Source organism: the organism of the source record quoted next, unplaced genomic scaffold, assembly GCF_019419815.1.
Source record: "Pyrus x bretschneideri cultivar Hongxiangsu unplaced genomic scaffold, Pyrus_bretschneideri_v1 Contig15, whole genome shotgun sequence".
NCBI classification, from domain to species: Eukaryota; Viridiplantae; Streptophyta; class Magnoliopsida; order Rosales; family Rosaceae; genus Pyrus; species Pyrus x bretschneideri.
The window spans coordinates 3,808,262-3,832,376 of record NW_025999446.1 but is presented as its reverse complement, the minus strand read 5'-3'; the positions used below and the strand labels follow the sequence as shown (position 1 = coordinate 3,832,376).

At 37.7% G+C, this 24,115-nt stretch overlaps 2 protein-coding genes across 2 annotated transcripts; both read right to left on the bottom strand.

Annotated features, from left to right (window-relative positions):
* Nucleotides 1–5,849: 5,849 nt before the first annotated feature.
* On the bottom strand, nucleotides 5,850–9,226 carry LOC103944560 (exocyst complex component EXO70A1-like). The gene is made up of 2 exons (XM_009355031.3): nucleotides 8,839–9,226; nucleotides 5,850–8,482 (listed from the first exon to the last, which is right to left on the bottom strand). Exon 2 carries the CDS (start codon nucleotides 8,473–8,475, stop codon nucleotides 6,442–6,444), a length of 2,034 nt encoding a protein of 677 aa, XP_009353306.1. The 5' UTR covers nucleotides 8,476–8,482; nucleotides 8,839–9,226; the 3' UTR covers nucleotides 5,850–6,441.
* Nucleotides 9,227–19,959: 10,733 nt separating this feature from the next.
* On the bottom strand, nucleotides 19,960–21,736 carry LOC103944586 (probable WRKY transcription factor 17). The gene is made up of 3 exons (XM_009355066.3): nucleotides 20,913–21,736; nucleotides 20,432–20,557; nucleotides 19,960–20,317 (listed from the first exon to the last, which is right to left on the bottom strand). The coding sequence occupies exons 1-3, from the start codon at nucleotides 21,677–21,679 to the stop codon at nucleotides 20,167–20,169; spliced, it is 1,044 nt and encodes a 347-aa protein (XP_009353341.2). The 5' UTR covers nucleotides 21,680–21,736; the 3' UTR covers nucleotides 19,960–20,166.
* Between the last annotated feature and the right edge of the window lie 2,379 nt (nucleotides 21,737–24,115).

Here is a 24,115-nt window from a genome sequence, read left to right as displayed (position 1 = left end):
AACGACCCATCCCCAAATATTTCGGTTTTATAATTTTAAAGCGTGAATTTACGCAAATGACCTTCGAGGTAAAAACATTGACTTTTGTTGACCGCTGTGTCACGTCACTTAAGGTTCTTTTTCTTGGCGTATCCTTATAGTACACGTTGTTACGAACGCATGAACGCAAGTGGAATTGAATTTGGAGTTAGAATGTGGATTTTATGGAATTCAAAACATAGGGGCATTATGGTAATTTTATGTCCCACGAGATATTTTCTCTTTTCGTCCTTTCTCACATTGGTTAGGGAGCCAGTAGGGCCCACCCCTGTTTTTTGGTCCCCCAATTCTTTCTCTACCTCTTTCTTCCCTCTCTTTTCTCTTCTTTCTTTCACTGGTGAACTCTCTCGAACTATCTTCCTCATCACTCTCTCCCCCTCTCATTTCTTTGTCACACTCTCTCCCCGATCCCTCAACCACTCAATAACCACAAAAGCACCCCTTCACCCCCTTCAAGACCTTTGCGAGACCCACGAACCCATGATTGAATAAGGAACCCCTCCTCCAAGCTCCTCTCTTCTCTGCATTGTGCAACCCTTCTCTAGTGAGTTTCTGTCGTCCCCGGCCAAGGTAAGCCTTCCTATAACCCCTAGAACGTGTGTTAGTGTTTGATTAGGATAGTGTTAGGTGTTAATCACTTCAGAGCATAGGGAAACCCTCGGGAGGGAGCACTGTGCATTTTCTGTATTTCAGAACCATGACCATTTGGCCACATTCAGACATCTTTTCTGGCCAACTCTGGCTATGTCACGTCCTCCAATAGGTATGTACTGATTCCTTACATTCTTAACTTCATTTAGGTTCTTAAATCACTAAAATTGGTTGAGAATTGAACTTGAAATGAGCTATGAAATTTGTCCATTCCACCTGCAAAATTTGCAGGTTTCATGGAGAAGGCACGTGGAGTGCACGAGCCTCCACCGGAGGCACTATGCTTCGCCTTCGTGGATGACGGTGCCAACGACTTTTCAGGTGACCCATATCAGCGTGTGGGGTGGCGAATGGTGACCTGGGCCGCCGCACCATGGCGGCGCATGGGGGAACCCAAGATCCCTTTTTAGGTTTTTCGATGTCCCGAATCTGAATCTGGTGCCTGTTTTCCCAATTTCAATCCTTTTAGTAGAGTTTTATTAAATGGTCTCTATTTGTGTTTAGGTACGTCAGTTGGAAGTGATCTCGTCCTCCTTAGTTCGAGCGGCTCCCTGGTAGCTGAATATTTGTGAGTGGACCCTTTTTAAATTGCATGTTTTTATAAAATATTAGACTTGCATTCACAAAAAGCATGATTTCATAATTTTACGTTTTATGCATTAGTTATGATTTATTGAATTATGTTTTACGAAACCTCATCAATTATTGGATTTTCATTTATGAAATACTACAGATTTACGAATATGAGTTATTATGGATTTATGAGGTGAGGCTTTGAGTTTTTGAGCTCCGGTGATTTGATACAAGTTTTTGAGATACGTTTTCTGTGCTTATCTAGGATGTTATCATACTGCAGATACACACAACACGAGTATGTAGATATGGCCGTAGGACACAGTTGAGGATATTTATGACATACTCCCAGCTTCACTGGCGAAACTAGTGTCGGACAACTTAACTAGCCATGGCTAGTGTCGGTGTGTCATGTATATGTTTCTTCTCTACCGTAACCTAGAGTCATAAAGCTTCACCTTCGGGTCATGAGACTTACCATATTTCTTCACTGGCGTAACCCAGTGTCATACAGCTTCACCTTTAGTGATGGTTATGCCTTCAAACGATTACGATACCCCTAGTTGAGTACATCATTGATGTGATTTACGGATGTTTTATGGATTTGCCTTCAGGCGACTATATTACCATTACTGAGCATTGGCTTACACGTACATGTTTTATGAATATTTTTCATGGCATGCTAGAGTTTTCAGAAAATCTACTATGTAGTACTATATGAGTTTTCAAAATAGGGGGTTAGTATGTTCAGAAAGAAAATGGTTTTCTTATTATTAGTATTATTATTATAAACTTTGGTCCACTCACCCTTTATTTTGCGCCCCCTTCAGGATTTAGAATCGAGGCGTACGATCCCGGCGTCAAGGCACTCCCACATCGGTATCTACGAGTTTTCTCTATGTAGGACCCATTCCTTTGTTCATACCTTTTTATAATAATTCTTTCACATTATTCTTGATTAGTTGTATGCTCTGAACCCGTTTCGCATTGGCAAATTTCTTTCTAATTGCATATTTTATTTGTAAGCATGTTTTAAAATGGCTTTGTCACCCTCAAGTGTTGGTCAGCACGTGCATATCCTGGTATATGGGGATATCAGGGTCGGGGCGTGTCAATTTGATATCAGAGTGTGATTTGTTCAAAGTATACTTAGGATCTTCTCCTATCCTTTTTGTGTGTCGGCCTTGATATCATTTGGATGTCACGGCTTCCGTTTATTGATGTCCTTTGGCATGGTTATGTAATCCTCATTCTGCCTTAATAGTCACATTCTATTTGAAGCATAAGAAATCCATGTCATGATTGTGCCTCAAGTTTGACATATTTGGTTGATGGATAACTTTCAACAACAGACCGATACTCTGTGTCATGCGTTCCTTAGGAATGGCGAGGTTAACAAAAAACTGTCTCCAATCGAGGGCCAAACATAATTTATTATTTAAATTTAAAAACTACAACAACTTAAATTCAAATCCAACAACTTAAATTTAAAAACTACAACTTATATTTAAAAACTACAACGGTATCTCCCAAAAAACCAAAAAAAAAAAATAGAACTTAAATTTAATGAATGGTTTAGGTATTTATAGGGAAAAAAAATTAGAATTTTTAAGAATTTAAAAATAAAAAAAAAATTTGGCCCAAAAAAACAAAAAAATAAAATAAAATTGAATGCAACGGCTAGTCAGCTAGCTGTTGGATTTAAATTTTTGTTTAAGCATTCCTGTCAGTTATAACCGACAAGAATGTATTTATATTAAATATAAATGCATTCATGTCAGTTATATCCAACATGATTTTTTGAATTTCTGGCCAACCCTAGCTGCCAGCCCTTTGGCCCTTTAACCCTTTCAGATTTCATGGGGCTCACGAGCTCTCTGGCCTAGCTCTCAGTTGGAAACGGTTTTCAGGCTATTTTCGACCCTCTGAACCCTTCGGTTGGAGATGACCTAAGTAAGTTCACAATCACAAAATATTAAAGTGGCTTAGGGCCTCCACCCTATGGAAAAAATTTCAGCGTACTAGAAACACGGCCCAATATATTTGAGGTACCAAACCGTATTTCCAGCCGCACATATAAAAATATCCTCCTCCCCATGAGGTTGACATTGACTTAGTCCTTATGATCCAAATGTGGCTGTAAACTAGTCGCTATAAGGAATCTTGCTGTCACGTTAGGGAAAAGTGGAAGAAAACAACTGCTATATATCTGTCGTGTTAACCACAAAAATTCAAATTATTGAGAAAAATTGAGAGGATTTGGTAAGAAGATAGAGACGTGGGAAGATAGGGTTTCCAATTTATGGTGATAATTGTAGTTTATAGTTAATGAGAAGTTGCTTAAGCATTCACACTGCAACTTTCTCAAGTTGGTAAATCTGAATTTAGGGGAGACCTTCAATTGTTTATAGGTGCAGGCCGGATTAAAGAAAGTGAACAAGAAAACTTTTGTGGTTAACGTCACTAATATCGGTTTAACGTAAGACGTTGTTTAAAACTTATTTGTTAATACTTTTTTACGCTTTTTTATTGTCGAATGATTTCAGTGATTAGGTATTTGACAAGAGATTAGATAAAAATAGGAAGGATATCAACTAGGATTTTAAATTCGTCATATTTTCTAGATATTTGAAAAATGAAAGAGTATTGTTCGAATGAAGCATGATCCAGTTGAGTGAAACAAAGCACAAAGATATCTCAATTCTCACCCTTCTCCTCTAATCATTAATCGCAACTCTTATCGTTATTGTTGTGGTCCTCATCATCATCATCTTCATCCATCATGATCATGTATTTTTCCTCCTTCATCTCCGACCGTTGAATGCTCCAACCTAACTTTGACAAAATGATAGAGGATTACTTGGTTGTTTTTTAATCATCATGTGTTGTTGATGTGTCACTTACCTTTCTATCAAAACCCTCATACCCTGACAATTAGGTCAATATCGCACTTGAAAAACATAACATGTTGTTTCAAGAATATCTCTAATGGCAGAAGCTTGGGTTTAGCTTCCCCTTTGCACCTCCAGGTAAGAAACGGAGGTGTAGAGTGTTTTGTACTTCGACTTTAGCAAGATATATGTGGTATTTACGCTTCATTTCCGAATCTGTTGGAGTATAAACGATGATAAAGAGTGCTACAAGTGACAGTAACTCATCATGTCGGTGGTATATATCAACTTTTTTCTTTTCACCAGACGTGTTATTTCATGCTACCTAAAAATGCAATCCACATTTTACTAACTTGCTAAATTTTACAGATTGAAAAAAAATTCCCATGTTACACACCCTAGGTAAGTTCACAATCACAAAATATCAAAGTGGCTTAGGACCTCCAACCTATGGAGAAAATTTCAATGTACCAGAAACACAGCCCAGTATATTTGAGGTACCGAGCCGTATTTCCGGCAACACATTGGAAAACATCCTCCTCCCCGTGGGGCTGACATTGACTTAATCCTTAATTGAATCCAAATGTGGCTGTAAACTGGTCGCTATAAGGAATCTTGCTGTCACGTTAGGGAAAAGTGGGAGAAAGCAACTACTATATATCTGTCATGTTAACCACAAAAATTCAAATTATTGAGAAAATTTGAGAGGATTTGGGTAGGAAGATAGAGACTTGGGAAGTTAGGGTTTCCAATTTATGGGGATAATTGTAGTTTATAGTTAATGAGAAGTTGCTTAAGCATTCACACTGCAACTTTCTCAAGTTGGTAAATCTGAATTTAGGGGAGACCTTCAATTGTTTATAGGTGCAGGCGGGATTAAAGAAAGTGAACAAGAAAACTTATGTGGTTAACGTCACTAATATCGGTTTAAAGTAAGAGTTGTTTAAAACTTATCTGTTAATACTTTTTTACGCTTCTTTTTTGTTGAGTGATTTCAAAGACTAGTTATGTTGACAAGAGATTAGAGAAAAATAGGAAGAATATCAACTAGGAGAACAAAAATCCATTGAAAAGTCATGTGTATCAGGTTGTGATTTGCAAGTGAGCAACACCAACTTACACGGCCGGAGATTCGAGTGTTCTTGTAACAAAGCCCAAAACACTTTCTTGTTCTTTACAATTAGACTTAATTATAGAAACGGTCCCTCAACTGGATTAATAGCTCTCATAGTCCTCCAACCCGTAATATTACTACTTGCTCTCATATTTGACGGAAAAATTAACAGAGTTGACGGGAGAACCTACTATGCGAAACTAAGTGTCATTGAGCAATTGAGTTGAGGTGCAAAATGTAACTCGTAGAAGTTCAGAGCTATTTACTACAATTAAGCCTTCTATTTAAATTATGTTTAAGTGTTACATCATAGGCGGCCCAATAAACAACATTTGATTAACTGGAATGAAACAAGAAAGATGCCATCATACTGGTGCCGCCGGTTTTCTTTATACAAAAATGAGCCTCTTGACACACCAATTCATGTCTTGCCGAGCACGTCTAAGAAGAACGAACAGATATAACGAGCATAAGCAGAAAAGTTTGGAATCAAAGCAGAAAAGTTCGAATCAAGGCCGAAAAGTGAAACGAAAAGAGAAGCGCCATCAACAAATTACTTAAAACTAAAGTACACAGGTCCATCAAAACGAGTAGGCACGTCATTCTCAACAGTATTCCAATGGCACATGACTGTTATACATTTTTGAAGTTCTCAACAATGCCGTTTCATAGCACAAAAACAAGCATCTCATGAAGGTCGAAAAGTTATAAGCTTTCCCATGTTCTTACAAATCGATTCAATCCTAGGTAGACCTCTTTGATGCACTTTATACCAAAGAATTGTACACGGAATCTAGCAAAGCTATAAGGTTTCTCTGGCTGCCTTACCTAATATAACTTAATCAATCAGTCTGCGATGAAAGAAAAATGGATAGGTATACCTGAATATATTATCTACGCCAGGATCCAACTGGGCTGTATATTTGTTCATCACCGTGCATGGAATCTGAGACCCCATGGCCTAGAACTCGCGGGGCAACGGAAACAGTGTTCAACTCTTCAAAACATTCAGATGTGTTACAGGGATTCTACATCTTGGAATCTCAGGCAATGGGACATCAGTATTCAGTTCCAGGCTCCTGAGAATGTCGGTTATATACAAGATGAAAAGCCAATCGTGTAGAGGAGCGGATAGTCCTGCCATGTGATTCAACAACGCACATAGTTCCATAATCACACAATCGCAGAGGTAGTACGGCGAAGATCTGCTACTCCATCGAATTTTCCGCTCATTTGCCTACCTTTGAAACTGCCATATCTAACAGGCTTTGGCTGAAATAGAGACATGAGCATTTTCTCCAAGGTCTGCACAGAATACTTTGCATACTTGCTTGAACTTGCATCTTGCTCGACCAAGGGCCCATAATTCTGCATATAACTTCTGTAAACAGGCACAACAGCCTGCACAATGAGGTGGCACGTCTTCTCCCGTAGATCTTTATCTGCCACTACCCAACTCGATTGCTTCTTATACATGTCATCAAACGCTTCATTGAAGGTTTTTAGCCTCTTCTTGACAAGATCACGGGCAGTGGCACGACCACCTGAGAACAGAATCAGACCTTCTCGACTTAGATGACCCGGAAGTTTCCCCCAGCTCTCTCTCAAGAAAACTGTGGAATAATAATCCTTGTACTGTTCATGTTCTCGTAGCCAAGCATCCCCCAGCAGAAACCCCAGCTTAGTTCCCTTCAGGTGCTTGTACAAATGCCAATGGTTGTTCATTGCAAAAAGGTTGGCCAAGCTGGTATCCTCATAAGCCTTTATCCACGCCTCCAAATTTAGCTCAATGGCTTTGACAATTTCCAAAACCTCATTAATAAGGAGCCCTTCTTGAAACTTCTCATGCTTCCAACTTCGATAAATGATGAGAACCTGAGTTAAGATTGGCTTATAATCATCCCCGAGCAGTTTATTACAATAATCCGTAATAAAACTGACTAATTTCGGAACACTCCCATCTTGAGGAGGCGGGTTCTGCTTTTGCAATTGCACCTGAAGAAGAAGCTCCCAGAAAATTTCAGCTGCTCCATCAATAACACTCTTAATGAGATCCCTTGTCAGGTTTTGGATTTCAATACACGCTGGTCCACCAAAAAGCCGGTTGAAGTCCAGTCTCAATTTGTTTAAAGAAGCAAATATATCCAACAACTTCAAAAGCTTTATTGGATCTTTTTTGCTCTCTGTAACAGTCTTCCCAAATTGTAGGAATGCAAGAATACCAGCCTGAGCAGCTATCTTTGCAAAGCAACCCATCCACACATCCAATCCAATCCTCTCAAAAACATCATTACACAACTTATACTCTGCCTCAAACAAGTGTTTCACTGCAAACTCCAAATGCTTTCCCCACTTCGATATGTATCCCTCTATGCTCTGCACATCATTAAACTCTGCAATTGATATCTCAAGGTAATCCAAATTGAGAGCTTGTAAACTTGCCCTTACATTCGAACTTCGAACTTCAACATAAATAGATTTACATCTCTCTAGTCTATTATTAGCAATCAGTCTTGCAATTATAGCTTGCAGCTTATGAATTACCAGAACAGGTAACGGTGATGGCGCAATGCAAGCTTGTTCTCCTAGAGAAGATGGTGACGACATTGGAAGTGGCACGCTATTTTCTGTGAGGAGCCTCCTGAACTCATTTTCTAATTTTTCCAACGCAGCCTCCAAAAGCCCTCCATCAAGGTTGGCCTTTTCCTTCTCACTCTGCAATTCTCGGAGACTTTTCAATGATTTCTTCAGGTTTGAAAGGTACCGCTCATCAGCAACTGCATTATCCTCCAAGTACTCTACTATATCCTCCAACCACTGAATTGCCAATCCACAATTGTCACCCAGAAATCTCAGAGCCTCTTGCAGACGTTTCAATACTGATAAGTAACCAGGCAGATCACTACGCGGATCTGACAGTAGACTCTTCTCGAGTCCATGAACAGCATCAAAAACTTTAAGCACAGCTGCAGCAGGGCCAACAGCGCGGTTAATATGACCACCAACGGCAGCAAGGGCTTCCTTGTCTGCACGAATGGGTCGAACTGCAGCCTCAAGAGAGGGTAATCTGTGGTTAATCTCTTCAAATCGGTTTCCGGCTTTCTCCAGAGCCGACCCTAGGCCCTGTGATTTCTGTAAGCTTAGCCTCAATGCCTTGCTTGCAGATATCAAACTCTCAATGCTATTATCATTCACGGAATGCGCCATTCAAATCCTAATATCAAACAACAAAAAAAACCCCAAAAATCAAAAGCTGCAAAACTACACGTCTCACACAAAGTGGGAGCCCAAGGAATATAAGAACTTTAAGCAGCTAAATGCAAAAATTCAAAATTCAAAAAAAAAAAAAAAACAAAAATTGGGCTTTTCTTATATTCCTTTGATAAAGTGAAATTTTCTCAATTTCTCTAGAAATTATCGAAAAATCTCATCCTCACCAATCGGAACCCAGAAGCTAAGAAAGAACATAGAAATCTCACTGAACCCACAAAAGCAAAAGCAAAAGCAAAGCAAACCCAGATTTTCTTGAGGGTTAAGAAATACAAGGAACGAATAAGAAGGTTTACTCACTTGAAGTCGGCGAGAGATCCAGTTCACACGGACGAGTCGAATCGGATTCTGAACCCGGGTCTCAGAGAAACCCTAATCAGGAATGTAGTGACAGAGAGAGAGAGAGACCACTTTTTGCAGCGTTCTGTAAATCGCAATGTCCGACGAGAGTGGTGACAAAGTGCATGACAGTAAGGCGAAACGGGAAACCCTTCTCTCTCTCCTCTGCAAAAACTCCAATTTTTGTTTTTTGTTTTTGTATAGTTTTTTGGTTTGCCTAAAGTCTTTAACTTTCCGGCTCCTCCTATTTTCTTCCACTCCACTCTATGAACGTTGAAAACTCACCTTGCACTCGTAAATTGAATCCAACTGCGTCAACTCTTCCAAAAGCTAAAAATCAATATGATCTAAGAAATCATTCAATTTTGATTTATTAGGAAGTTGGCGGGTTGGGTAGGGCATGAAGAAATTATGAAATATGATGCCATGGAAAATACTCGATTAAGATAAATTGCAGTATAACACGTGTTTGAAATTTTTTTTTTTGTAATCTTAATAAGTTAGTTGTGAATAACACCGTTTGTTCAAAAAAATATTAATAAGTTCGTCTTGTATTTTGTATTTTTGAATTTTTACTTTGGTTTATGTGTGAGACAATTTTATTTTTTTTTGGTCAAAGAGTAGATTTTATTAGATTATAATTGAAATGTCTATACATCCGCAGCTAGAATATTAAACATAAATTTTGAACCAATACAATATCATTCCAAACAACCACCATGTTCCTGAAAAAGAGATGCAACGGCATCAACAACACGATTTCCATCTCTGAGCACAAACAAGAATTTCACTGATTCGAGGCATTGAGCAAAACACCATACGTCATGTATAATTCCTTCCACCACAGCGTGTGAGACTAAAATTTAATGTAAAGGAAAATAATTTCTTACATGTATGTGACCAAGCAGTGTCTGATAGTATTTTTATAAAATTAAAAATAAATAAATGTAATAATAAAATGAATAAATTAGTTTGATATGGGTGGGTAAGAGAAGTTGAAAATTGGGAAATTTGTCCAAACTTTCCCTAAATATGACTACTATTCTTTTGTATTGTTTTCTTCTTTTATTTTTCTTTTTCTTTTGGTGCAAGTTATGTGTTGTTTTTTCATGTAGTCACAATCTTTGAAACTTTTTTTTTTGGGAAAGCCACTCTTTGAAACTTTCAAATGACCATTTTTGAATAAGTTTTAATGTTGGATGGTTACTTTTAACCCAACCTCCACACCGCATAAATGGTAAATATAAATTAATAAATTAGAGAACCTAAGAAAAGTGCACCACGGTGAAAGACATGAAGAATATTCTACTTTTTATCAACTTTTTTTAATTTCTTAGTACATGAAAATTTGTTCACTACGATTGTTAGAATATGCCTACTTAATCACAAAGTCATGCAAGATTTATTTGTGTAATGATTCTCGTTTGATTGTTTTTCTTAACAAGACGTGATTAATTAATTTAATGCATGTGAATTGTATTGCTCACCTATAAATATTGTTATCTTCTCATCTGAAAACGTATAATAACTTTAACGCTCTTTTAGTAAGTGCAAAAAATAACAGAATATAAAAGGAATTGTACCCTCCATTTTATGCTTGCCAAGTTGCTAATGAAATTTCAGATGTGTTAGCTGGCCAACTTACTAAACCATATAATTGCACCGTCTCATTTTTATGCTTTTTCTTGCTTGTGCAACAAAAGTCAAAACCAGCAAAGACTACATTATTTCTCAGTTAATAAGATTTGCTGCAATTTAAAGTATTAAAATTACTAAGCTAGTATGAAAATACACCCTATATATGCACAACCAGGTAGACCCCATATGAATAGCTAGCTGGCAACAGAGTTCTGACCCCACTTTCTTCCACATTCTGTAGTCATGTTGAAATGAGAAACACTTTCTTACACTCTGAATGACACCGTGACGTTTCAAACTAATAATATAATATTAAAACACATGATTTTGCATCATAAATTAAAACGATACAGTAACATCCCAAAATCTAAGTAGAGTGATTTCCAATGGATATTAAGTATTAACTTCGACACTTAATTGATCTGAACACCCGTAAGAGAAAGAAATTCTTCTATCCGAAACCCGGACTACGACAAAGAGAGAGGAGGGTAGAATCACATAGTGGGTTTCTTTTTTTGGGGGAGGGTGAAAATTAGAGGTGGAGCATGTGTGATTTTTTGTGTCTAGGCTGTATGGTTGAAGTGGTCTAGACAGCGGACATAAGAATTTCTCCTGATTGAAATGTACCTTATGAATTCTTCTATTGACACCCAACTACAAACCTTTACAAAGATACCAAAATGTAACTCCTGCTGTATCAGAAACGGTTGTGATCCTTGTGGGATTGTGGATCTCCTGCAAAAGTCGACAACTCAACGAGGCATTGAGTTCTAATGCTTGATTTTGATGCATATTTGTTAGAAATTTTTATCAGATTGCAATTTGCTGCAAATCATGGTTTGATGCAGTACATCTGTTCAAAAACCAACAGACCAACATCACATTGGTGATTACTTTTTACTTACAAATTTCCTCACTTTGTATAGCAGCAACAAGAACATGCAGAACGTATATAGAAAGCTTTTTATGCAGAAAGGTTGTCCCGAATGGAGTGCAATTCAGATGCAACACCACTGATATCCTTTCGGTCAGATTCAGCGGAACAAGCAATCCCAATTCCGAACATCAAACTCGAACACTCCTCGAGCTTCTGATCTCTTGCGCTACATTGATCGCTGGCACCTCCTTGAAGGAGTCACTACCAAGAAAGTGGCGATTTAGTCACAACGTGAAAGTTTATTGTAACTAAATGTATATTAGTCACAACTCGTTACTGAATGTTATTGGGCCAACTAAAATCTGGCGGTTGAATCCAAGATATTGGCAACTGATTGCGGTCTTTGTTTGCTGCAAATATCTGAGAAAGCTCAGCATCTTAAAGCTTTTCGTTGTTTGTTGTATAATGTTTTTTCAGAAATAGTCTGCAGGCCTGGCAGTGAGAAGAAGCCCAAAGAAAAACTTGACTTGGGCTCAGTGAGCGTGGTAAGCCCAAAACCTGGAGCTGCAGATCCAGACACCAAACGGTGTCGTTTTAAGGCCGGAGCCAGAGCTGCAGGCTCGGCTCGGCTCAAGGAGCGGCTTCATGCCGTAGCTGAGCCACGTTTTTTACTTTTTATTTTTATTTTTTTCGGTTAGGGTTTTCAAAACCCTAGTTGTTGCTTCTATTTTCTTGTTTTTCTTTGACTCACACAATTCAACATATACCAAAATATAACACAATTTGCATATTCAAAATATGAACATATTAATTGCTTGTGCATGGACAAGCTATATATTTTGAATAGGGTTTTTATCACAAATTGTCATTGAAATTGACCATCACCATTAAGATGATTCCTGGAATTAAAAATCAATCAAAGTCCTTGAAACTAGATGTCGCAAATTAACGTCATCATTCTGTCATAATTTTATTAAAATTTTCATTAAGTGCTAATGTGGCACATATGGGGCCCACAAGATTTACGGTTTTTTATCACAAATGGTCCCTACAATAGACCCACACCATCAAGATGGTCTCTGAAATTGACCCACATCATCAATATGGTACTTGAAATTAAAAATCAATCAATGTACTGCTTGAAAATAGGTGTCGCAAAGCAATATGATCATTCCACCACAATTCTGTAAAAGAATTTGTTATGTACTGATGTGGGTTAAATAATTAATTTAAAAAAGTAGTCTAAATACCTTTTTGCACAATGGAATTTTTTTTTTCTTATAGTAGGGCCTACTCCGAAAAGAGATCCCTTCCATAAATTCTCAAAGGCACAAGGCTTAACCAAGGCCTAAGAGGGGGTGTTGAAATAGTTTTCAAACCTTGGTTATAACCTCATTATCTCAAGGCAAACTTCATCATTCTTTGCATCACCAAACCACCAGGGAAACGCTGAACAAGCTCTCCAAGATTAAGGTTGTGAGGATGTTGATCGTCTAAATGGTAACAATGATGTCCTAGAAGTCGTTGCCAATGGGTCAAGCCGTCACCAAAGGTGATCTCAATCCAGGTTCAATTCGGTGAAGTGTGTCGAAATGTGTAAAGATGGGTGTATTGAGATTTTGTTTCGAGAATAAAGAGCGAATAAGGCATAGAAATGTGTACTAGATCGGAGATGATTGCAGGACTGGGTTTTTGGGTTGACAATTTTTTTATTAACTATTAAATTAATTTAAGCCTAATTGTAATTTTTTTTTTATAATTTAATTAGACTTGTGAGACCAATTTATGTATCACATCAACACATAATAGAATTTTTGATAAAATTGTGATGGAATGACTACATTGATTTGAGACACTTACTTGCGGGACTACATTGATCAATTTTCAATTTTCAAGGACCATTTTGATGTTGTGAGTCAATTTCAGGGACCATTTTGATGTCATGGGTCAATTTCAATGACCATTTATAAGAAAAAATGACTTATGGGGCCCATTTATATGTCACATCAGCACTTAACAGATTTTTTAACAGAATTGTGACGGAATGATCACATTATTTGCGACACCTATTTTCAGGGACTACATTGATTGATTTTCAATTTCATGGATCATCTTGATGGTGAGGGTCAATTTCAGGGACCATTTGTGATAAAATATAAATAATTTGGAGGTTCATGCATCATAGTGAATGTTTTCATGCTATCAGGGGCTTTTAAAATATCAATTCCATGTTTTAGAAAAACTTGATTTGATGGAAACAAAAGAAAGCCTTTGAGTGCTAGTTCCAAACGAACCTCCTCCACAAACCTTCAGTTCGTTAACGACAGTAAGAGCATGCTGATAACATGTTCTAGGCCTATTTAACTGAAGAATTATAAAAGGAGAGAGAGGGTAGGGTGGCAAGACAAAGAAGAGATAATTTATGAATTATGAGGTGTATGTTATCTCACTCCATTGTGCCTTTATTTATAGTAGTAAAGAAAGGAGAATTCTTGCTCTTCAAGTAATACATTACAAATAAGACACAATTTAAAAAGACAGTATAAAATCTCATAAGGATTCATACAATCACATTCCTAACTAAATTAGTACGACTGCACCAATAATGAGTTTTTATAAGAGAATAAGGACATGTAGTCCTTTTAACTCTCATCGTATAATACCGGACTTCAATCCATTGAATCCTTATTTCTAAACTCAATGATGGGTGGGTGGCATGCAGTTGATAGAGCTTGTAACTAATTGCATCCATAACTTCAATAGGAATATGAATATGTCGGACATCGTGGATCAACCTACCTTGAGGTTTTTTTTCCCTCGACAATGATAAGAAACTATGTTGTCTCGTGATTAGGAGTGAAATTGCATATTTGAAATGAAAATTAATTAAATCAGAACCAAAAGTTTCTTATTGAATCAGAACATGGAGTTCTTTTATTCTGAATAGTTGAGGGCCTGATGTCTCTCGATTTCTGCATAAAAACCAAACTAATTTTTGGCGGCTTAATTTATTTATATGCATGGCATTGAGTATATGGTTATTACAAATTCGTCTGGACGTATTTTGAGGCCTTAACATAGTGCATGTGCATGTCCTTGCAAGGATTACTCACACGGAAAATTAGTCCTCATACCATCTAAGTCAAAATTGACCTTGGATCCCCGTACTTCTCTTGAGAATTTAACAACATATTAGTGAGTTTTATCAACATCTAGTCATGGATTGTTTGACCAATGACTAGATGTATTACAAGATGGTCGTTATATTATTCGCTTGTTATTATAAGCAAAATTCCTAAATTTTGAGATTATTTCATGTCACTTGAGATTAGTTTTGAGCACACACTCTCATGGCTTACCAAAATTTTTAGTAATTTTATTCATTGCTTATTTCTGCTTGAGACCTGTATCTTGATCACATGCATCATCATGATCATCTTGGTTGAGGTTAATTTTATAACCAACAAGAAATTATGTTACAAAGATGGTTCATCCATCACAATTGGGATTCAATTCGGTTTGTTTTTAGTTGGGTTCATATTTACCGCAATGTTGCATACTGTCACTTTGATGAGACAATTTTACCATTAGGAGAGAAATGACAATTTTCTATAACTTCGTGAATTAGTGTTGATACATCCTCTCTTGTTTCATAATTGATGTAAATAATTTGTTGCATGCCAGAAGCATGATAGACATATAGATAGGTTCTAAATTTTGAACTTCCCCGAAGTGGAGATTTATATAGTTCAAGCGCAATTTAAATAACTCTCCAAAAAAGGTTATGATACAATTCTCTAAGTAATTAATATCGAGATGTTTGTCCTATAAGTGACAATGGAAGCTCAACGCACTGATATCTAAGCAATAAAGATACTTATAAATTAAGCATGCACATACAAACAAGAAATGTTGGATCATGAATTGATGATGAATTTAATTTTATAGTAGCTATTTGATGCGAGAATTATACGCGTACAAATTAAACCCTCTTTTCGTCAATTGTAGTAAGTATGTAAGTAGGGATCGTTCTTAACCGGGGATTAGGAGGGATTGCAAAATCACTTGGAAACTGACTCAAAAACGTAAAACAAACGTTAAAAACACTAAACTAGACTCAAAGAATGTAAAACTAAACAATAAAAATTACTAAAACAAATCAAAAGACTCAAAGAATACAAAACACTTATAAACACAAACTAAGACACTTTCTAACTAAATTAGACACTAAGGTAAAGGGGGATTGGATTTGGACGACTTTAAACTAAAAATGGAAACTTGGAAACAAAACAAATTGTAATTTAAAGGCAGAATGTAAAAATGAATGTGATGAAAATATGGATGAATGCTAGCTAGAAGGTTCTTCTCCACACATGTTACACTTGCATACATTTTGATTTTCAGTTGGTCTTTCGATGAATTATGGAACTCGACACTCCAAGTTAATTAGGTCCGCTTAAATTAACCTTCAAATTTCCCTAGAATCATTGAATTGGATGAATATGCATCGCAAACAAATTATTCCTAACAAGTTCTCTATATGAACAGCATGATAAAGATACAAGTTAGAATCATTACGTTCTTTGGAAATTATAAGCATCGACAAGGCATTTGTAACTATGAAAAGCATGATACTCTTGCCAGGAATTCAATTAACGCGATTGTTTATAAGCAACATCCACTACTTGTGAATATAAGTTCATAACTATTAGGTGAAACTCACTTATATTCTAGCGTCAAATTTATGCATGAACATTAAGCGTGCACTCTTAATAAACATACACAAACAAGTTATCAATCAAACAGTTAAATGAATTGAATCCAACATTCATGAAATCCCAACCAAAAGTAATCAATTCATATTGCAAGTATAACCATGGTTTCGAATCACCCCCTAGCTAACTAGGGGGATTTAGCCTCTCATGTTCACAAAAAGAGAATTACAAATGAATTTAAACATAAAGCACAAAGGATTGATTACACCTAGAACGCCCAACGAATCCACGTGAATTGGTGCGCGTCGAAGCTCCTCTTTCCTCTTCTCCTTCTGCGGCAGATTGGTTTTCTTGTGTTTTTGGTTGATTTTCTGGTTTAGGGATGGATCTATGGTGATAAGGTGGTGCAGCAAGGTGGTGGAGTGATGGAGGATGGTGTGGAATGGTGTGAAAGGTTGGAGGAATGGCTGCGGCAATGGGAGAAATTGGGAGATAATACACGGCAATAATGGTTTTTGCACGGATTATCCTTGGAATTATGAAGAGAATGGAATATATGTATGGCTGAATGATTTATTAGTTTATTAGCCCTAATGGCAATGCACGGATGAAATGGATAATGGGATGTTAGCTTATGGTGGCTACGGCACTTTGTGAATAAATAATTGGAGAGAAAGATCCACCAGTTTTAAGAATGAATGGGGAATAAAGAAAATGGTAGATGGTGGCTGAAAAATAATGGAATGGGAACAAAAAGTGAATGCGGATGGTTTTTAGAATATTAGGGTTATGTGGCTAATGGGAGGCCACGGCTGAAATGAATATGGTGGCTACCTATGGATGAATAAATTAGGGACTATTATGTTGATGGGATGATGAGTGTGTATGATGATAGAATAAAGAAAATGATATGGTGCTGATTAAAAATGGAATGAATGGCATTTGCGGTTAGGATGATTTTTTAGTTTATTAGGGTGAATGATAAATGGGGGAGGGGTCACGGCTTGAATGGAAATTAGGATAGAATGGGTGCAAGGTTAGAGGGCTAGGGTTTAGAAGCATGGATTTGGGCCTAAATGCCCCCCCTTGCACGGCAAGGGAAAAGAATTGGGCTAAAGTCCACGGCAAAGGATGTTAAGGGCCCTAGGGCCTTCGTTTTGTGTCCTAAAGCGCCTACAAGGACTTCAAAGTGGCTAGAAAATACGGACGTTTAAGATTAGGAAAGGTTACCAAAACGGGAAACTTAGGGTTAACTTTCCTAAAATAGGAAACCTTGTTTGAGTAGGATTCCTCGTTTTGGTAAGAATTCATCGTTGGAGTTGGAATTCGTCGTTTCTTCACGTCTTCAACTCATTCTTTCCTCTTTCGCTCCAAAAGGCTCCAATTTGCATCTTCTTGCACACTTTGGCCTTATAATCTGAAAATACACAAAAGTGGCCTTAAACACTAAAATAGATAAGTAAACACAACATAAAATGCACGAGAACAAGCTAATTAAGTCGCATGAATATGCTCCTATCACTATTCATATCATCAAAGACTATTAGGTCATGTTTTCCAATTAAGTCGACAAATTATAAAAGCACCAAATTGAAAAAAAGGCAAATTCCATTTTTGAGAGGCAATGAAACATATGAAATAAGTACACCTATAGTTTAAACCCCAAAAGCATCCTTGGGTGTATTTAATGAAGTGAATTAAAATCACTGTATGGCATAAGGTTTTTTTTTTTTTTTTTTTTTTTTGGGTTGTAGAAACATAGTCTCCTATTGTAGCGGCAATTGCATTTCTGTAAGTAGGGGCAATTGCATTTCTGTAAGTATAGTTATGTTAAACATGAGACTTGTGGCATGTGGAGACTGCATACTACTTGAGATTTTAAGTTTGTGTATCTGTCAAAGTAATTTCTTAATGAATTAAGAATGCCATGAAATTCTTCTTCAAAGATTTTCATTTAAGAGCATAAAGCTCAAAGTAGGTACTCGATACCAATACATTGTATTCTAGATAAATTTGGTATAAACTGCCTCAATGAGTACTCTTGTTACCTTCGAACCAAAGTTATATTGTTAACATACTTTTGAAAAAGTTTACAGAACTATAGTACTATTGGAAGCCCCTATGAAGCTATTTTGTATACATGGATTATATTCGCATGAAATTTAGTAAAGTACTCTTTTTCAGCTTGTACATTTAAATACAAAAAGCTATTGTCAACTCTCAGTAAATTTCCGCACTTTCTAGGATCAAGTTCTACTCAAGTTAAATTTATTGAAGATTGAAGTCACATTAGTTCGTAACTTAACAATGATAACTAGTCAAATCAAGACTTACTATAATTAGGGTGAGTCACTAATCTAGCATAGTTATGCATAAGAGGGAGTTTTTGACAATGCGCTACAAGCCTACAATGGACAAAAGCACAATGTGCTCTTTTTCCTTTGACTAGGTTTTTATCCCACTAAGTTTTTCCTAGCAACATCATATCAATGTTTCACTATTGTGGTGCCAGATTTTTTTTTTTTTTTTCCTCCTTTGGTTAGGTTTTGTCCCACTGGGTTTTCCAAGCAAAACTTTATCGAGACAAGTATCATTGATTGGTGACATCCAAGGGAAAATGTTGTAAATAGTATTTATTATGTAGATGCTCACTTTAGGGATATATGTAATGAGAAGAATAAATAGTTAAATACTCTGATTTCTTTTCCACTTTATCTCATCTCTCTCTGTTTCATGTTTTATTTTTCAACATTTCGCACTAATTTTTAAGTTTTTTTTATTTTCACTACAAGCGTTATTATTATTATTATCTAATCTACACCACATAGAGGGAGGTAATGTTTAAATCTGAGACATAGTGGGTCGACCGGTCGAGGATGAATGCCTATTTGTCATGGGCAACCCACCACTTGCAATTTTCAAAGTTATTCGCACCTTTTAACCTTCGTTACAAACTTTCCTTATGCACTATTGTGAGAAGATACATTTCAAGTTAATTTAGATTAAGTCCATACGCCCAAGATATTTCTTAATCTTCATCCATTTGGTATAGCACTGTGGTCCAGCTCATTTTCCAGCATGAGTATAGCCCAGCTTCATTAACAAGTTTCAACTTTTGCTGAACCATCATCAACGAAAATAGACAGGGTAGACAAATATTGAATAAAACGCCAATTAAAAAAAAATTTCAACCAATCACAACAATTAAATGGTTTAGGTTGATATTTCCCAAAGAGAAATTAATGAAATCGAACCGAACCAAACCACTTTACCACTTTTCACAAGGAAAAGTCATTGCCTCCTAGCTGAGTTTAATGACTTTTCCAAGTATGACTTGAAATGTTAAAATTTTGTGTTCAACTCTAAACAACTAACATAAAATTGCTCAAATTAAACTGACCAGACAAGTCGTCAGAAGCGCAAAAACTGATCCATTATACTTACACTAATAACACTATATGACAGTGTAGTTGTCAATGTATCCTAACTCAATTAAAGAAAAGAAAACGATGATTTCGAACGGTGGAACATCAAGGAATAGATCATACTTCAATATGATCCCAAATTTTAGTGCCTTCGTGCCTAACACCCACACAATTATATAATTTCATTGGACGGTAGGGGAGCTTTTGACTTCCAACACAATTTTAATACACATAGCTTTAGTCTTAATATTCCACCAACTGTCCCCCATTCGATTAAGTCATCATGATTCCCTCCCTGATCACGGATCTATTTTTTTTGACTTTCGTAACCCGTAAACTAATCACAAATTAAGATGAGATAAATAATATTCCCACCAAATGCAATAAAATAAAAATAACTAAATAATTTGGAAATAAGTATAATTAATTAAATTAAACACCGCTAGGACAGATTGATTCCGCCCTCAATATTTTCCCATTATCCATTTGATTAAACTACACGATTTATATATATATATATATATATATAAATAAAAAGTAGTTACATCCATTCCAGTTCCACCACCTTCCTCTCAACTGCAGTGACAAATCCCCTCTTTCTACCCACTTTCCTTCTCTTTCTACCCACTTTCACTCACGTTGACTCAAACACCAACCCCACGCTCTCCGGCGCGTGACGGTGCTCCCCTTCGTACGTTACGATCAGCATCGCCGGATCATCCGGAGCCCGCTCCACGTGCTTCCTCGCCGGGCACCCCCTCACCGTACTGCACTTGTAATATCCCCTGACAAACAAAAACCATCTAACATCAGGTTCAATTCTCATCGTCCGATCATATCATACACCCTCACACTTTTCATTTCATGACAAATCAACGGCTGATGTTTAAATTCAGTACCTTGGGTAAGGCGAGCCCTTGATCGGCTTCTGACCGTACTTTCTCCAGGAGTACTCGTCCGGTGGAATATCGGCGATTTTTGAACTAATCGCCGGCACGCGAATCGTTTTCTTCACCCGATTTTTCCTGAATTACAAAAAAATAAAAACAATAATTAGTTATTTATTTTAGTTTTAGTCGTCGGTCAAAATTAAATAATAAAAAAAGTCTTTCCCCACGCGCGGAGAAAAACGAAACTTATTACTATTCCAAGGTTGAATTTCTAATATACGCCAGGCGCATCTTATCGTGTCAGCGTCAAAGGGTGCTACAACCATTAATGGCCCAGCAACCTAACCCGTTGACCCGACAACGATCGGGTCCATCAAGTAAAACCGAGTTGAATCGCCCGAGTCAACTCGTTTCCTCGGATACGAGGTGCGTATTTTAGCTGGGGAGAGGAAGTTTAAACTAAAATGCGCGGATAATGAATAACGCTTACCTTCTCTTGGAGCAATGGCACTTGCCGGAACCGGAAGCAGATCCTGAGGCGGAAAACTTGCACGACGTGTCGTCGGAGTGGTCGTGCTCGTGACACCTCTTTTTAAACGGCGCCGTTGAGAGAGGAGGCTTCGCGCCGGACACGGCCGGAGCGGGAGCCAAGAAGATCGACGATCCCAGCTTCCCGTTCGAAACGCTGCCATCTCCGGTGATCGCCGACGACATGAACGACGAGCCTGACGAGACGCTGAAGTTATCCTTTGCGAATTCAATCTCCGCGCTCTTTGGGTTCGAGGCGAAGGCATTAGGCCTCGTGAAGTCGAGCGTCATGCTGTGCGGCTGCGATTGGCCGAAACTCGACTCGATCGAAGCCTGCTGAACAACCGCAGGAGCAGTTACCGGAACCGGCGCCGGAGTCGGAGTAAGATTTAGAGTCGGAGAAAGATTTAGAGCCGGAGCTAAGCTCAGTGTTTGTGAAGGTGGGGGGTGAGAAGAAGAGAAGTGGACGGGCTGAACCGGTTGAGCCGGACCGCGTCGGAACCGGGCATGGCCGGTCCGATTGAGGAGGGAGATGACCTTTTTGAACTTGGAGACGGTGTGATCGGTGATGTCCGTACAGTCCAGGCGGGCCGATTGGTTGTTTGGGTGTTGCTGCTGGTGGGAGAGGAACCGGATCAGGTGCTCCATGCTCTGCAATCCTTGCGATGCGGCTTCCTGGATGGCCTTCTGATCCTCCATCTTCGGGAAGTTCATCAGCTCCACCGTCATTGTAAGGGTTTCGAGAATCTCCGGCCGGCGAGGTTGGGGAGGTCTCTCAAGAGGACATTCCCGTATTTGAGATTTTGGGTGGAGGTTGGGTGGTGATGGGGGAGTGGGGAAAATATAAGGGCGAGGGAGGGAGAGTCAAAGTGCGATTTCGATCGGACGGCTGAGATGGGGTTGAAGATATGTATTGAGGGGTGGGGAGTGGTGGGTCCCGGAGTGGGGGAGGGAGGAAATGTGAGTGTGGGACAACTAGAAACTGACTTCATTATACTTTCTCGTGATGGGAATAAAAAACAAAGGAGAAGGTTGACCAGACCAGAAGAGGGGAACGGGTGAATGTAGGAGGAGGGGGACCTTGGAGTTTAATAAAGTTTCTACTGTTTGGTTATGTGTTTTTGTATGACTTGTGAACTGTGACTTTTGTTTACGTAAATCAAATTTTATATTTGTAAATTATATGATGTGTCGTTAATATAAAATAATTAAATAATTAATAATTAAGTTATAATTTATTTATTAACAACTACCTCATATGGTTTACGAAAAATAATTTAAATAAATAGTCTCTTTAGCATCGCTCTTTATTTGGTTATGAGTAGGAGAAGAATTTATATAACGTGTGTTACTGCTATTGTGGCGTTAAGTTTCAATAAAATAATAATATATGTAAGCTTTTTCTTTTTCAATACATGTCATTGTTTTAGTAGATTGAGAAGTACATAATGATAAATTTGTTCTATGTAATTTTAAACTCTTCATGAGTTTTACGATTTTTTTTTTTTGGAGGGGGGGGGTGGGGTTCAAAAGGTAGAGAAAATTTATAAATTAAAATCCAAACAGACATATTGCATTACAGAAAAAATATGTCACTTATGCAAACAATATGAGTAAAGATTCTTCCCAGTAGCAAATTATAAAATAGTACATAAAGGTAATAAACATGAAACGGTTTCAACCCAAGAACAAATCCTCCACAAGGGTTCAAACAGTAAAGGCCCAAAGGTGGCTAATAAAGAAAACCTTAAGGGGGCGTTTGTTGCACCGGACTATCTCGGACTGGACTAGCTTCAGGGACTAAGCTGAACTGCCTTAGACTAGACTAAGCAGAACTTAGTGAAGCGTTTGGTGCAGTATCGAACTAAGAAATAGGATAATAAAAATAATAAAATAAATTCTTTTTTTCTTTTTCTATTTCTTTTTCCTGTTATACAACACTCTTGAAACCTCTCTTCCCTCTCCTTTTTTCTGTCCAAACTCCATAGATTCCAATCACAGCTTTTCCTCCATTTCAATTGATAAAGCTTTCCGTCCAAATTCCACTACTTGCAACCACATCTTTCTCCTCCATTTGAATTGATAAAGCTCCCAAAACACAAACAATCAAAAATTCAATTTCAATCAAAATCGAAATCGCAGCTGCATTCCTTGTATACCCAACAATGACATTTTGATTCGAGTAGGACGAGGAGAGAGCGGGAGAGGACGTGATCTGGGTTAGGTCATGCAAATCGACTCGACATCGAGCAGGACGAGGAGAGAAAGGGAGAGGACGTGATCTGGGTTCGGGGTGAGAAGAGAGGGAAATGACGCAAGCATTAGTGAGAGAACGAGAGCAGTGGAGAGAGCGCGCAAGAGCAGAGAAAGAGGGAGAGGGAGAGACAGAAAGAGGGAGAGGAACGATGAAGGAGACAGCGTTGTGAGTAAGGCATTCTTAGCAATCCCATGGTTCAACGTCGGACTAATTTAGACGATCTAACGAGGCCCGGAGTCTACACGAGTCCGGGTTAGTCTCATTTAAGTTAGTCCCCAAGCATACTAAACATGGGATAATAATCCTAGCTAGTCCAGTCCCATTTAAGAAGGTGAAACAAATGCCCTCCTAAAAGCCTTGGTGAGGAATCACTTGCCGCACTGCAGTTGCTCGAAAACCAGAAACATCTGACAATATACAACATCAGATTTGCACCACAAAACTGAAAATTATCACCAATAAACCTGCAAACTGAAAGGATAAGCCAAACCTCATTACGAGTTGAGCATAATAATTTTTAAATGTGAACTATTTTGTAATTGATCAAACTGAATTCAGCATGTACTTTTTCACAGTCTGAACTTCGATAACCAAACACAAATCGAAGTTGATGCAAACTCAAGTTGTTTAGACTAATTTTTTACAGTCTTGGCCAAGACTTTATGTAAAGAGTTAGCAATACGCATGTTTTAAAGATGAAATGTTGCTCCACATTTTTTAATGCTTCAAGTCTTCCTAAAACAAAAAAAGTCAATACTTTGAATTTGTGGGAGTTTTTAATAATTGTATAGCTATTGATATGTTTCTAAAAATAATTTACAATGCTTAAGACTTTTGTAAAGGTCGACATGGAAGCAGAAATTGATTTAGAAATAGATAAGTGATTTCCACATATTATTTTTGTTTAC

What these genes read in the sequence shown, in the direction of transcription:
- LOC103944560 (XM_009355031.3), bottom strand. Translation starts at nt 8,475, where the DNA reads ATGGCGCATTCCGTGAATGATAATAGCATTGAGAGTTTGATATCTGCA.
- LOC103944586 (XM_009355066.3), bottom strand. Translation starts at nt 21,679, where the DNA reads ATGACGGTGGAGCTGATGAACTTCCCGAAGATGGAGGATCAGAAGGCC. An exon ending in TGCCATTGCTCCAAGAGAAG is followed by an intron (nt 20,558 to 20,912) that starts GTAAGCGTTATT and finishes TTTGTAATTCAG; the next exon opens with GAAAAATCGGGTGAAGAAAA. An exon ending in AAGGGCTCGCCTTACCCAAG is followed by an intron (nt 20,318 to 20,431) that starts GTACTGAATTTA and finishes TTTGTTTGTCAG; the next exon opens with GGGATATTACAAGTGCAGTA.